Source organism: Haliotis cracherodii, unplaced genomic scaffold (genome assembly GCF_022045235.1).
Source record: "Haliotis cracherodii isolate W230 unplaced genomic scaffold, xgHalCrac1.p SCAF_10, whole genome shotgun sequence".
NCBI lineage: Eukaryota > Metazoa > Mollusca > Gastropoda > Lepetellida > Haliotidae > Haliotis > Haliotis cracherodii.
In genome coordinates, this window is record NW_027266265.1 from 39466881 (window position 1) to 39482745 (window position 15865).

A 15865-nucleotide genomic window follows, 5' to 3' on the forward strand; every position below is an offset into this window, starting at 1 on the left:
CCAGTCCTATAAGTAGAGGTGTAACGATACGGTGGGTTCTGATATGATATAAATCCCGATACTATGGGTGCGAAACGATTTGTACTCCAATACAGAACTTTTTTTTCACAAGATGATAGTCTTTCCTTTTGCAGGTGAATCACAACCCTGAATCAATTGTTATTAAATAATAGAGATCAAAGATGGGATAGTATGGGATGGGACAGAAACAAATTGGTAGAGGCACTGTGAATGTTATGCTATTTATATCCAACCATGAAATACTAGTGAATCTGCAGAAGCAGGTGGTTGGAACAGTTTCTGTTATTATTCACATATTTTTATGTCATATTAACACGTAATGAAATGTATCATATGCACAGCAATACAGTTGTCATATATCAATGTATTGTATTGTGGCCATCATATCACGATACAATATATATCCCCGTATCATTACACAACTACCTTTAAGCTGATCACTGAACCATGGATATGTTCACCGAGTGACAAAAATAAAAAAGTCAGCTGGGCCTTGTAATGTTGCTGTCCATTGAATGACTGTCCACATATATAGTTGAGCAAAATTTTGCCAAATTATATAAAATTTCTTATTGGATAAAAAAATTGGATAAAAAATGTTAATCTGTGTTAAAAGTAAATGATTTGCTTGCATCCATAATTGTCCAGATGACAGGACTTCTGGACAAACAAGGTATCACTGTATGTTGGAGGATAATTGTTCAATATTTGAAACTGACAATAACATAGATATTAAAAATGTTTTCAAGTTAAATATGCTCAAGCTCATATTCGTATCCATCTTATGAATATATACATGGTCATGAAATAACCTAAGGTCAGTGGGATATAATTAAAATGTACACTACTAACTCCATACATATATGGAAAATTATGTCAGTCTGTGATCTGTTAAAAGTCCTGTAAAGCATATATGTACATCTGTTAGTCGGGAGTATATTTATCATAAACAGTGTTCACTATGTTTTGACAATTTGATTAACATCAAACACAAAATCATACAAACATAGACAAACAAAGACATATAAAGACATACTCTTCAGCTATGTTGTATGTACATATAAAATTGGAACTGTCATATGTCACACAAAAAGAATGCTTCAATACTTAATAGCACTAATGTGTTACTTGTACAATCCTATCGTCTGGATCAATAATGATATGCGTCATTTCAGGTCACTGACATGGTTGGGTCAGACATTTTTGTTTCATTTTTTACCCAAAAATGTCAGGTCTGTAGGTTGAAAAAACATAAATATAAAAAGTCCAATTACAAATATATATTTTGTATTTCTTCTTGTGATTCGTCACAAGATGTTATATTTTGAAGTTTTTAAGATATTTTTTTTAACATGTTCTAATTATCGTATTGTAAATAATCTATCTGTATTGATAAGATTGATAATCAATATTTTGGCCTTGCTTCATAAGCATCACAATGACACAATAAAACCAACCTTTATTATGATTCCAAATGAAATGTTTCTCTTGACAAGGACGACCTTCGTCAAGCTAATCCTAGCCCCTATTGCTGTTGTACTTATACCTTAACACAGGTGGTAGATGTAGTTGTAGCCATGAGCTCATATTGTGGAAACAGGCCCTTGACAGTTGAGTGACAATTCTTTATTATGCTGATCCATGTCACATTACTAATCAGGGCCATGTTCCACAAAGTGAGTGATTGAGTGTGTTTGGTTTTACGCCGCTTTTAGCAACATTCCAGCAATATCACGGCGGGGGACACCAGAAATGGGCTTCACACATTGTACCCATGTTTGGATTCGAACCCGGGTCTTCGGTGTGACGAGCGAACGCTTTAACCACTAGGCTACCCGACCGCCCCTTTTCCACAAAGTGACTTCAGTGCAAGGACAGTTGTAACTCACATACTTTAACATAGACTTACAACAGTGATAGCGCCAAGATTGCATTGTTAAACAATGTCCTCAACTTCAGATTGGCGTGCATGCTAACAATTCAAGCGACCCATTAAATGAAAAAGAAATGGGTTGGTATTAATAATACAAGGCTGCGGACCATGTTGGTCAGAAATGGATTATTTCTTATATTTTTCAGGGGTAGACATCCGAGCCCTCTGTCAATCTGAAGTGCTGTAGATCAGTTACAGAGGTACCTAGGCTTCCATGACCAAGTTCCACCAGGTACTGTAGCTTGGAACCATTGTTTACACAGAGCAATGATGCCATGACAAAAAAGTTTCCCTCATCATTAGCTTTTACCATAGTGCCTCTATATACCATTTATCCTCACATATGCATACCATGTACAAATGCCTTTGAATAAATAGACAATAATTGATCTCTTACTTATGTTAATCCCATGTATCACTGGGCAAAAGGTTTATGTTTATTTTCTCTTTAACACATATTAATCTCCTAAAGAATTTGTGAACTGATTCAAATTAATGTATAACATGGCACTGTATTCCTACTATGATAATTGACAGTGCCTCCATTAATATATATGCAAACTACGTTATGACATTTCACAAATCTTTTATATACAATATGCCATTTCTTCTGAACACAATATGTAAATAAATATGCTTCTCATTGAGCTACAGTATCCAACAATGTGATATAATGTTGTTGCATTATATAACATGAGCTTTAAGGTAGTGTTGTATGCTGTAAGTAGGTGTTAATGCTTCAATAATTACCATCTGGTGCCACAAGTATGTTATAATGTATTTTCTACCATTGTCTGCTATACATATGCAGTGAAGTCAGACTATCTACCATCTTTCATGAGTTGCTACAGTATCTACAATAGGCACTATGAGAAAGTCATATTCTTGCAAAATCTACAATAGTGTCAAATAGGAATGGGATAATGTTGCAATATCAAACACAGTGTTCAATCAGTATGATAAGTATATGCTATGTTGCAATATTGACCACAGTATTCCATATGTATGTGATATGTTGCAACATTGACCACAGTGTTCTAAAATTATGTGATATGTTGCAATATTGACCACAGTGGTCTATAAGTGTTCAATATGGATGGATGTATTATAAGTTTTTAGAATAAGAGGGAAACAAATAATAATCACATGTTAACATCTAATAGAAAATGAATTTGAATATAATAGGAGAAACAATTTGTATTTTGTGGTCATGTTCTTTTTTGGAAAACATATCACCAAATGAATCAGTTGAAATTGTGTTCAATATATTTACACTTAGCATACCCAGTCACCTATAAAGCTTCTAAATACATGTCTAGTATGCTCCAAGGTGATGCAGGTGTGTGTGCACATAAAGTATGTAATAATGTTCACCCTAGTGTTCTATAAGTAAGTGATATGTAGCAATGACACAGTGTCCTATAAGTATGTGATAATGACACTCTGTTGACTAGGGAACCTTGTGACACCTGCAGGAGTTGGGGAGTGTTTCCTTGCCCCCTGATCTTGATGGCTGCCAACACCATTTTCATCTTCAGCAGCATCAATGGTGTCATCAAGATCTGTTAGGTCATCAATGACAGTGACTGCTTCCTGGTACCCTGGGCCATGAGGGTGGCTTTGCTGAACATACACTTCTTCATAGTCCCCAACTAGAGTGTCATCAGAGCCATTGAACTTAACAAGGTTCACCTTACTTGGGTCTTTCTCCATTATACTTTGTTTCTTTTTCATGACTCTTGCATACAGATCCTCTATACTGGCATGGAAGCTTTCGATGATCTCAGATTCAATAGCATCAATGTCATCCTCAGCCTTCCCTGACTTTTCCGTCTTAGGGTCAAGTTGTAGAGGAGCTACTGCCTTCTCTGGTCGCCGATGCACACGTACTGGTTGAAACCTCTGTTCATCAGAAGTCGGGGTGTGTACCAGCACTTCAATACTCCTAGATGGAGCTCTAGGACCTCTGTACACTTCCCTCACTGAGGCATACATGGGGTCAGATTGTGTTGAATCAAGGCTGCTTGAACTGATGCTTTGAGCTCTTGCCATCTGCATCTGATGAAACAGGATGGCATCTCTGTCAATGTTTGCAGTGACAATGGGCTGGCGATAGAACTCATCTAGTGATGTGATGGTGTCTGTGGATTCTGTCCGGACCATTGGCTTCACTGCAGAAGTGTTGGCTGAAGGGATGGGATTTCTCTGTGCCATCTGCTTCTGATTCATAGCAGCGCTCTCTGATGCTGTCTCTCGCTTCTTGGTCAGGGTCGACCAGTTGCTTCTTGGTTCCTCTAATTCCTCCTGGTTGTCCTCTTCCTCTGTGATTTTGAACATCTCCTGCATCTCCTTGTCTTTCACCTCATCAGCCAACCGTTTTTGGAGTACTGTCTCCCAGTTTGGATTTGCATCCTTCTTCCGATACCTGTTATTTGGAGCAGGTGTTGGCTTAACACTTAAACTTGGCCTCTCTCCTCTATGTTTCTTGACTCTTCCTGCTTTGTCGATGACAATTCCACCCAACTCGGACACTGCAGGTATGGCATGAAGTTGTGTTACATTTGCCTGCTCACGCAGTTTGTTCAGCAGCTGCTTCTGCCCCTGCATCTGCGTCCGCAGTATCTCACTCATCCGGAACTTCTCTGCGTCAGACAGCAGGAGCTTCACCACCAGGATCCCGATATTCTCCCGAGATCCATACCCCTGAGCAAGATCCTGCAGTCTCTTGGCTGCAATGACAGGGTCTGGGATGTCATTAATCTCGCGGACAGCTTCCTGGTGTGACATGTATCGCCAGAGACCCTGATTGGCAATGATGATCATCTGGTCTTCTGAAGTCAAGGTCGTTGATGTGATGTGGGGACTGGGGATCACCTGGGGGAAGAGGTAGCTGCAGCCAATCAGTCGAGTGTTGAATGTCACCCCACTGATACGACCATCCTGGAACAGCACATATTCATGCAGTTACTTAAAAACCAATAGTTTGCCTCATGGATAATATGTCCAAGCATATTGTTTCAAATCAATACACATTCCTCTGTTTGGTTTGAAATAACAAAGAATTTAATCAATGGGTTTGAATCGCATATTTGCCCTGTTGATTATCCTTTATTATTTGTTAGCACCATACCCATGCTTGTGGGTTTCACCTGACAAATGTTTATGACTTTTGGGTTTTCCTCACATGGCTTGATATTATTAGATCATGTCCCTAGCAAGTAATATCATCATATCCTGACGGCATGGGATGTTGCTCATAACATCAACCACTGGTTTGTATGATTCAGACTCGATTATGCTCAGTGAGAATTACTGAAAATAAGTGTACTGAAATATGTAGTTCCATGGGTAACATAAGGTATTAAGTGACACATGGCTGTGTATGATAGAACATGACATATGAAATGTATACCTGAAGATGACTGTTGACATAGTTGGAATATTGCTGACTGCAGTGTTAAACAACATACACACACTAACTCAGTACTGAATCATGTTGATGTTAGTCTTACCTCTGTGATGATACCGTCAGAGTTAATGACTCTCTGACACTCTCCTTTGTCATGTGACACAGTGAACTGACGGGTGAGACAGACGGGGCTGTTTTGACGACACAGCACCACCTCGGTGTCCCCAACACTGGCGACACACAGGGAATATTGGTCATGATGGTTTGGGTGTTTCTGAATGTGTACAAGGGCAGCTGCAGCTCCAACTCTTTGCCCCACTGACTTGATCTTCCTGGAAATAACCAAACAATTTATCTTACAGTGAGTGAGTATGGTTTTACGCTGCTTTTAGCAATATTCTAGCAATATTCCAGCAATATCACGGCAGGGACACCAGAAATGGGCTTCACACATTATACCCATATCGGTAATCGAACCCGGGTCTTCCGCATGACAAGCAAACACTTTAACCACTGGGCTACCCGACCGCCCCTCATCTTACAGAGCTGAACATGCATACATAATGTTAATGTGATTAATCTGTGAACATAACATGTAGCTGAAAGAAAATATTAAATTTTTCATTTTATATTTTTGCGGACAAATGATTTTCCTTTCAATAGGAAATATGATATAGCATTAAAGATTTGTAATTTAATTTTAGATTTAATCAAGGATTCCTTCGCAGGCATCATTGGTAAAATTGCAAATTGAATATTTCCGTTTCGATACTAATACTGACAGTTTTGCTGCATTATTGCTTTTTACTGACATGAGGCCTAATATCGGCCTTTGAATGCATGTCATGATAAATCCCTAGGGGATGAGACTTACTTGTGAGCTGAGAGCATGGTGTACTTCAGGAAACCCTCCTGGGTAGGCATTTTCTCTTTCTCCTCCGCGACAATCGCTGGTGTCAACTCAATCATCAGTTTAGCCACTTCATCATTACGACCACCGTCAAATATCCCAAACAGGGCATCTCCAGCTTCGCTGAACTTGGATTTATTGAGCATTGCCACTGAAAGCCTTGAGAAAGAAACATAAGTGAATTGGGTGAGTGAGATAGTATGGTCTTACGCCGCGTTTAGCAATATTCAAGCAATATCATGGCTGGGGACACCAGAAATGGGCTTCACACATTGTGCACATGTGGGGAATCGAACCCGAGTCTTCAGCATGACGAGCGAATGCTTTAACCACTAGGCTACCCCACCGCCTATGAAATAGGTGAGCGGTGATGCCAGGATTGTATGTTCATAAACACAAATAGACAGTCTATCTATTTCAGCATGAAACCAGGCGCCTTCAGAAAGCATAGCGGATAAAGAATCAGTTTGTCATGTTTGTCAGACTTTGATTCCCTACTCAAACAACAACTGCTAATACAACAATTATTGGGTACTGCAGATCTATCCTGTCCTTACTGTGGAGTGACAATTATCTGCAATTCTCCCAATCTAACTTCTTCCCAATCCATACACTTTTCAATGGTAGCTTACTTGTTTCTCATGCCTGATGTCTGTGAAAACCCACTCTGCCAACTGAGCTCTGCCTCCACTGCGGAGACATTGTTAAGAGACCGGTTCTGTCCTCGCATGTCTATCATACAGACTCTCTTGGCATTCCTGGAGGCAATGGTAATCAATTATACATGGTGTAATTCCAGAGGATCAGAATATTTATTGTCTAATATTTTATTCAATAAGGCTATACAGACAACCTTTACTTGTACTGGAATAAATGAGTCAAAATGTTACATGGGCAATACTGCAAACCAATTTGCAGCCAAATTGTACCTCATAAACAATTAATATCCATCATTATGGATTGAAATGGACCAGGACTTCAAAAATAACTTTGAAATCAGAATTCTGAACACAATAAACAGGATTATGAATGTAACATCTTGAACACACAAGAATTTGTACACTTACTTGATTCCTTGCAGTTCGTCTGTATTGACGAAGATATTTGGGTTTCCAGAGATGTCAAGGAGATTGACCTTAGATGTCATCAAGTTGCCCATGCTGACATTCTCGAGGCAATTAGTGCCAACCTCCAACACCTGAGGTTAGATTTAAGAATTAGTTTGTTTGTTTGTTGTTTAATGCTGCACTAAGCAATTTTCAGCTATATCACGGCGGTCTGTAAATAATCGAGTCTGGACCAGATAATCCAGTGATTGACATCTTGAGCATCTATCCATGCAATTGGGATACGATGACATGCATCAACCAAGTCAGCGGGCCTGACCACCCGATCCCGGCAGTCACCTCTTATGACAAGCATGGGTTGCTAAAGACCTATTCTACCCTGGATCTTCACGGGTCTTAAAAATTAGTAAAAACAATGGAAGATGGATAATTTATTTCAGTCTTCGTCGGACACAATAGTTGAACACTGAGAGCACATTTTGTTGTTTATTCTTATGTAAATGATAATTAAAAAATTGCTCTCTTATGTTTCACTGTACACTGCAACATCTCTTAGGAAGCTTTCCAATAGCCACATTAAAACCATGTCTGGTATGAGACTTGATGCTTCATGTTGAATTTATTAATAGCAATGCACATGTATTCCTGATATACTCGTTTACTGCAATATGCTTTTCAAACAATATGTATTGCAATACTATTTTTGTGTTCCGGTATATTTGGTAAAGAAAATATAACAAGTTTCATTATTATCTGAATCATTTAACTTAAAATCTACAGAGACATTTGTTCCCCGTTGATGTTTCCCTTCAAAATTAATTGACAAAACGGTGAAACCTGAAAGTAATTTTTCTCTCACTTTGTTTTCTCCCCTATATCCTTGAATACAAAATGGTGGTGACTGACCATGCAGAGTATTATCTACTTCAGTTTGTTAAGATAGGATCTGCATGTACAAGCAGTGACAGTCACTGTCAAACACTTTACCTCCCAATATATCGCAATACATATTGCAATACAGATACCCATATGACAATATAGTGCATTACAAAACAAATTTTGGGGCCAATATCACCACTGAAATCTGGTAATTGAAAAGGCAGTACAAACACATATAGGTGAGGTGAGGTGACATGGGGTTTAACATCGCGTCCAAGATTATTGCACTTATATAGCGACGTGTAGTGTGTGTGGCTGCTTGTACTAGTCCGGACTGATTTATAGTGCTAGCACACTGACATACCATGCTGCAGTTTAACATGAATACCCCACTCAGACACAGTATACTGACTCCGAGCCGACCAGTCCTTGTTTTAGCCCCTTAATATCTAGCGCCAGACAGGGGAACAACAAGTACCATCTTTTAACGTCTTTTGGTATGACGCGGCTGGGGATCGAACCCCTGACCTTCGGCTCTCCGGGAGGACGCTGTACCATTAGACCACAGAGGCGGTCCAAACACATATAGACAGTTGGAAGATATTGATATCAGAAATTAGTAAGATAATTTGTGTGGCCAGTCATTTTGAACAAAAATCAGAAATGCAATAAAGGAGATAACAAAGTACCTTAAGGCTGGAAGAGTTCCTGAAGTTAGGTAACTCTTGCAGGAGATTGGCGTTGGCCCGTAGGACCTGGAGCTTGGTATGTCTGCTGAGACAGACGGGCAGGAAGCGGAGGCTGTTGAAGGACACGTTCAACTCCTGGAGCTGCTCAAGCTTCTGGAACTCACTGGAACAGAGATAGACACAAGTTGTTTAATTCAGCTAGTCCACAGCTTAGTATCTCACTAGAACAGGGATAGACACAAGTTGTTTAATTCAGCTAGTCCACAGCTTAGTATCTCACTAGAACAGGGATAGACACAAGTTGTTTAATTCAGCTAGTCCACAGCTTAGTATCTCACTAGAACAGGGATAGACACAAGTTGTTTAATTCAGCTAGTCCACAGCTTAGTATCTCACTAGAACAGGGATAGACACAAGTTGTTTAATTCAGCTAGTCCACAGCTTAGTATCTCACTAGAACAGGGATAGACACAAGTTGTTTAATTCAGCTAGTCCACAGCTTAGTATCTCACTAGAACAGGGATAGACACAAGTTGTTTAATTCAGCTAGTCCACAGCTTAGTATCTCACTAGAACAGGGATAGACACAAGTTGTTTAATTCAGCTAGTCCACAGCTTAGTATCTCACTAGAACAGGGATAGACACAAGTTGTTTAATTCAGCTAGTCCACAGCTTAGTTTCTCACTAGAACAGGGATAGACACAAGTTGTTTAATTCAGCTAGTCCACAGCTTAGTATCTCACTAGAACAGGGATAGACACAAGTTGTTTAATTCAGCTAGTCCACAGCTTAGTATCTCACTAGAACAGGGATAGACACAAGTTGTTTAATTCAGCTAGTCCACAGCTTAGTTTCTCACTAGAACAGGGATAGACACAAGTTGTTTAATTCAGCTAGTCCACAGCTTAGTATCTCACTAGAACAGGGATATACACCATATGTTACATTCTGCTAGTCCACAGCTTAGTATCTCACTAGAACAGAGATAGACACAAGTTGTTTAATTCAGCTAGTCCACAGCTTAGTATCTCACTAGAACAGGGATATACACCATACGTTACATTCAGCTAGTCCACAGCTTAGTATCTCACTAGAACAGGGATATACACCATACGTTACATTCTGCTAGTCCACAGCTTAGTATCTCACTAGAACAGGGATATACACCATTTGTTACATTCTGCTAGTCTACAGCTTAGTATCTCACAAGAACAGGGATAGACACCATATGTTAAATTCAGCTTGTATACTGCTTATTTCCTGGCTAGTGGTTTATGCAAAATAATTTGTAATGGTAGAAAACAAGTTGCCTTTTTAAGTTTTTACTAGTTTTGTGAAATGTGTGGAATTTTAGTTTGAAGATATTCCATTCTTGAAACTAAAGCTGTCTCATCGATTACAGACATGAAGATGGAGAAGCAATGATGCAATTTGGAAAATAGAAATCTCCTTGCTTATTACAAGTAAACAATCCATAAATATATCTTTATTACTAATAGAGTCAGGTGATGAGATTTCTTATCAAATTTGGAATGCCCAGACCCCACTTTTGATAATTATATACACCTCATTGTCACAATTCACACCTATGTATAAAGCCCACCCTTCTCTTTTTGGACTTTTTTTGTATTTCATTTCCAAGACCAAAACAATGGACAAAAAAAAGAAAAGAAACTCAATGATATTTACTGGTGCCTTACAAAAAATTTATATGTGTGTGATGCAGCTTCATATACAGATACACAAACAAATGGACTTGCCACCCTAAATAATGTATCCCTTGCAACATGTTAATTTGGAGACACCTTTCTCAAAATGTCTAGCCCTGTCCTTGAGACAATGTCTTTACATGTCTTTGAGAGCAAGTGTTTTGCCTGTCTTCGAAGCATGTTTTATAACTGCCTGGATGGCATGTGTTTTACCTTTGTGAGAGCATGTTTTATAGCTGCCTGGATGGCACATGTTTTACCTCTGTTGAGAGCATATTTTATAACTGCCTTGATGGCATGTGTTTTACCTCTGTTGAGAGCATGTTTTATAACTGCCTGGATGGCATGTGTTTTACCTCTGTTGAGAGCATGTTTTATAACTGCCTGGATAGTATATGTTTTACCTCTGTTGAGAGCATGTTTTATAAACGCCTAGATAGCATGTTTTATACCTGTCTTTGATCTCTGTGATGCAGTTTTTGGCTAGGTGAAGGACACGGAGTCGAGGGAAGCAGCACACTTTAAATATGGCCTTGTTGGTGAGTCTGTTGGAGGTGAGGTACAGCTCCTGCAACTTGTTGTAAGTGTCGTTACGGTTCGGTGCTGGCAGATCCACCAGACAGTTGCCTGTAAGGTTCAGGCAGCGTAGTCTGGAAACAAACAAGGAGATGTTTTGATGGGTTATTCTCCGTAATGACCCACCTGTAAACATGCCGAGGTTGGAAAATTCAGTTCAGACGAGAGGGGGAACAAGCCTCGGTTCATGCTTTCGCATCATCACGTAAAGAGCATTATGTTTGTGGCCAAGGTGGGATAAGTTGGTTAGCCACTCCCCCCACCAGTTGTTATGGACTTCAACGCTAGAAGCCTCAGGAGACTGCGTCAAAAATCCATGTCAGCCTTGAGGAGGGCACTAACCTATACATGCAGCAGTGTCTACTGGCAGCTCTGTCAACCAGCTATTTTATGCTTTGTTTGTTTGTTTGTTTGGCACCGCACTCAGCAACATTCCAGCTATTTGATGGCAGTTTGTAAATAATCGAGTCTGGACCAGACAATCCAGTGATTGATATCATGAGCATCAACATATGCAACTGAGATACAATGATATGCATCAACCAAGTCAGCGAACCTGAACAACCAATCCTGTTTGCTGCCTCTTACGGCAAGCATGGGTTGCTGAAAACCTTTCTAACCCGGATCTTCACAGGTTCTATGTTACGGACTATGAGCAGTATCGACAACAGAATATGACAAATCATATCATTGACACTGGATACTACAGAGGACATAAAAATACTGTGAAGCGTCACAGTCAACACTTCTCACACATCACTGCCTAATCTTGCACTCTCTTCTTCATCAAATATAGTATGTAGATTAAACCATGAACTTGACAGTGATATTCCAATTCATAATTTATTATAATAGAGACCAATAAATATGCAGAATGATCCCTAAATAAGTGACAACAGCATTGCAAATAACTTATTCATCCAGCCTAAAGATTAGCATATATCATCCAAAACTGGCTTCCACAGGAGATATCGCTTGGGTGAGATCAATGAAATTGCAGACCATTGTGACATCATTGGTTGCCATGATGTCACAATCAAATGACATCACTAATGGCTCTGCTACTGAAACTGTTAGCAGTACTTTTTATACTAAAGACACTGCTTATTACTGTCTACAAACTGCAAAATTTGGAAGAGTGATGTTGGATGATAATAAAATCTCACCCTCGTGTCTTTTGATATCAAATATATCAACTCGTGTAGATATATTTGATATATTTAAGGTCCTTGCCCCACTCACTTGTTGGCCCGGATGAAGAGTTCAGGAGGCAGCTGGGTCAGGAGGTTCCTCTCCAGGTGCAGCTCCTCGATGAGGCAGTGCTTGATGTCCGTGGGCAGCAGCTTCAGTTGGTTGTGGTTCACACGCAGGATCTTCAGCTTCCTTGCATCAGTCAGCATCCTACAAACAGGAGGATGAACAATAAATCACTAACACTTAAAAGCCCACACTTCAGTGCAGTGGTGACTTAGCCACAGCCACAGGCTAATTTAATTTGTATGTTATGTGACTGGACGTTTCTCTTGTTCGTTAACTAACACGATTATTCTGAAATCAGAATAGACTGGCCTAATACAAGCCTTTCGGAGAGCTTTACATTTTTTAGCATAGTCATTTAGATATGTTACTACAACTGCGACAGTGAGGTGCATGACAAAATATTTTTATACATCAAACTGACCATATCGCTAGCTCTTCATATGGCTTTGATGACAGCACATGGAGCCATACAACCAATGTAAACAAAGGATAACTACGCCAACGGAAATAGTTTTTCATGTTTTAATGTATTTTCTCAATGGAAGTTAACCATTCTATGACATGTTTATCAAAATATTTTTATACAACAAACTGACCATATCGCTAGCTCTTCATATGGCTTTGATGACAGCACATGAAGCCATACAACCAATGTAAACAAAGGATAACTACGCTAACGGAAATGGTTTTTCATGTTTTAAGGTATTTTCTCAATGAAAGTTAACCATTCTATGACATGTTTATCAAAATGTGTGGACTCATAAAAAAAAAAACCAGATCTTGAATGGACTCTGTAATATGTGCATGCCGTGATATAACTGGAATACTGTTAAAAGCGGCGTTAAACCCAACTCACTCACTCACTGTAATATGTGACGAATCATCACATGGCATGGCCTGTGGCAGATGTACTATGGTGGTCGCACGGAACTCTGAGTGAGTAGGAGAGTGTTATTGGTCCCTGTGGGGATTGTGGGTGCAATATGCCCCCAATGCTCATGCTTGTGGTAAGAGAGAACTAAAATGAGGATAGCATGGTTATATTGTGTGACCTTGTTGATTGCATGTGATGGTGATCCGATGGTGTTGATTGTTGTTCATGCTAACCCCTGGTTTATGTTGCTAAGACTTCATTATTTATAGGATGCACTCACAGTGTTATAGCTGGAATATTACTGATTGTAGTGTTAATCAACATTCACTGCCTTACCAGCTCACTCACTACAAGTCATGACATTATGTGTTCTCTTACACAGCAGTATATATAAGTGATATGCTGTCATTTCTTGTATTTGAAAGAAAGTGATAATAAGTGCAACACTGATAGGCTTAATTAAGAACTTAAATAGAGTTCATGTTTGTGGAGGGGACATAAACCTCCATAGATACAAAACATCTTGCATTTATTTCCTTATTAATAAGTCAACAGATACTACTCAAAAGAAGTTATGTACCACCCAATCATTGCATAACATTCTTAACTTAACATAACATAATAATTTCACAGACTGTTTATTGAATCATTAACTCAAAAAAGATGTGGTGCAATTATTATAAGTCAGGTAGATGAATAATGTTGTGGCTACAGTATTGTACAATAGTTACCTGTCAGGTAGACAAGCGATGCTGTTGTGGCTACAATGTTGTACAATAATTACGTGTAAGGTAGACGAGTGATGTTATTGTGGCTACAATGTTGTACAATAATTACCTGTCAGGTAGATGAGTGATGTTGTTGCTACAAGGTTGTACAATAGTTACCTGTCAGGTAGACAAGCGATGTTGTTGTGCCTACAATGTTGTACAATAATTACGTGTAAGGTAGACGAGTGATGTTATTGTGGCTACAATGTTGTACAATAATTACCTGTCAGGTAGATGAGTGATGTTGTTGTGGCTACAATGTTGTACAATAATTACCTGTCAGGTAGATGAGTGATGTTGTTGTAGCTACAGTATTGTACAATAGTTACCTGTCAGGTAGACGAGCAATGTTTTACAATAATTACCTGTCAGGTAGACGAGCGATGTTGTTGTGGCTCAGATCCAGTCGTACTAGGAAGAAACAGTCACCCAGCCATGTGGGAACCTCTTTGAGCTGGTTACTGTAACAGGAAACCTTAAACTTAAAGGAGTTTGTATCCTACTAGGCTGCATATTGTGAAAGATCTGCATGGATCCAGAGATTTATGTCAAGTGTGTAAAATATATACAATCAGATTTGAAGCTTCCATAGTTTAAATATGTATACAGAATTTTTTTCATGTTATTTCAAGGACAATGTCTTCCACTTCTCACCATGTTATTTCATGATCACAATGTCCTAAAGGAGAACTTGGCTAATGCATACTTTTTCCTTTTTGTGAACACCTGGTGTCATGACTGTTTTTCAGTGATCCATTTATATAACTTTCACTGCTATTTTTCTTTTTAATGCCCAATGGGTCAAGACTTGTTATTCTCTGGCAATCTATATTTTCTGAAGGATAATTGGTGAGCTTCAGAACAGCATTTTAAACTATCAGTTCAAATAATGTTTCTGTATTTCCTCCATATGTAACAGTTTCACTGTTCTGATTCAGCTCCCTGTTGTAATATTTGTGACTACTTACTAGGACACATCCATAGAAACAAGCCACTCAGGCTTGGGGTTGATGGAAATACTCTCAATTTCTGAAAAGAAATTATCATCACGATGTAAACATGATTGAGACTGATTCTGCAGCATGTAATGTTTCTAAGTTGACGTTACCTTACCAAACGTATAATATAGCTTCTGTCCACTTCAGACCTCTTCACTAAATTGTCTACAACTACAAAACACAACAACGCTGTTGTTGATAATGCAATAATGAATGTCCGAGTGTGAATATAGTGGTTTACTTTAGAAGTTGATTTAAACACATGTCATATTATGTCCATTGCAATCCTGTCTAATGAAACTAATAGTTGTGTTTGTTGCAATAAGAAGCTAATTACCTCAAAACTTATGTACCTAAATTTTGTCCACAAGCTGTATTATGACATAAAAGTTCTGCAAAATCATGTTTATTAATATGTTTCTTATTAACATTTTTATTTTTCTCCCTATTGCCTAGGTATTCTTTTACATGTTTATGGGGCATCACTTTTGATTTTAATTTGAGACAAGTTATGTTTCAAAACATACAATTTTATTTTTTGGACAACTGTAACACATCTTATTGTCACTATATCTAGTGATCAATTTATTGTGGGGTGGGTGTGGGTGAAAAGTCATGAGGACAAGTCCTTTTCCATTTTAGTTCTGGATCAATTATTTTCTTTAACACCCCCTCCCCTCAGAAGTTGGTCAGTCCCTAAGACTTTCAATGGGTAAGGTGCTGACTCAAAAATAATCAAAGTCAGGTCAAACTCATGGCCAGAGGATCG

At 38.8% G+C, this 15865-nt stretch overlaps 1 protein-coding gene across 2 annotated transcripts in view; it reads right to left on the reverse strand.

The window, feature by feature from the left end:
* Positions 1 to 1429: 1429 nt before the first annotated feature.
* Positions 1430 to 15865, reverse strand: part of LOC139454369 (PH domain leucine-rich repeat-containing protein phosphatase 2-like) — a 60399-nt gene continuing 45963 nt past the window's right edge. For both annotated transcript variants that reach the window (XM_071236026.1, XM_071236027.1), the window contains exons 9-18: positions 15067 to 15127; positions 14464 to 14559; positions 12437 to 12595; positions 11071 to 11268; positions 8909 to 9071; positions 7341 to 7471; positions 6906 to 7031; positions 6238 to 6432; positions 5467 to 5695; positions 1430 to 4894 (exon numbers count right to left, since the gene is read on the reverse strand). In XM_071236026.1, coding sequence (XP_071092127.1) covers positions 3374 to 4894; positions 5467 to 5695; positions 6238 to 6432; positions 6906 to 7031; positions 7341 to 7471; positions 8909 to 9071; positions 11071 to 11268; positions 12437 to 12595; positions 14464 to 14559; positions 15067 to 15127 — 2879 coding nt within the window. In that variant the 3' untranslated portion in view covers positions 1430 to 3373. The remainder of the gene's footprint in view (positions 4895 to 5466; positions 5696 to 6237; positions 6433 to 6905; positions 7032 to 7340; positions 7472 to 8908; positions 9072 to 11070; positions 11269 to 12436; positions 12596 to 14463; positions 14560 to 15066; positions 15128 to 15865) is intronic.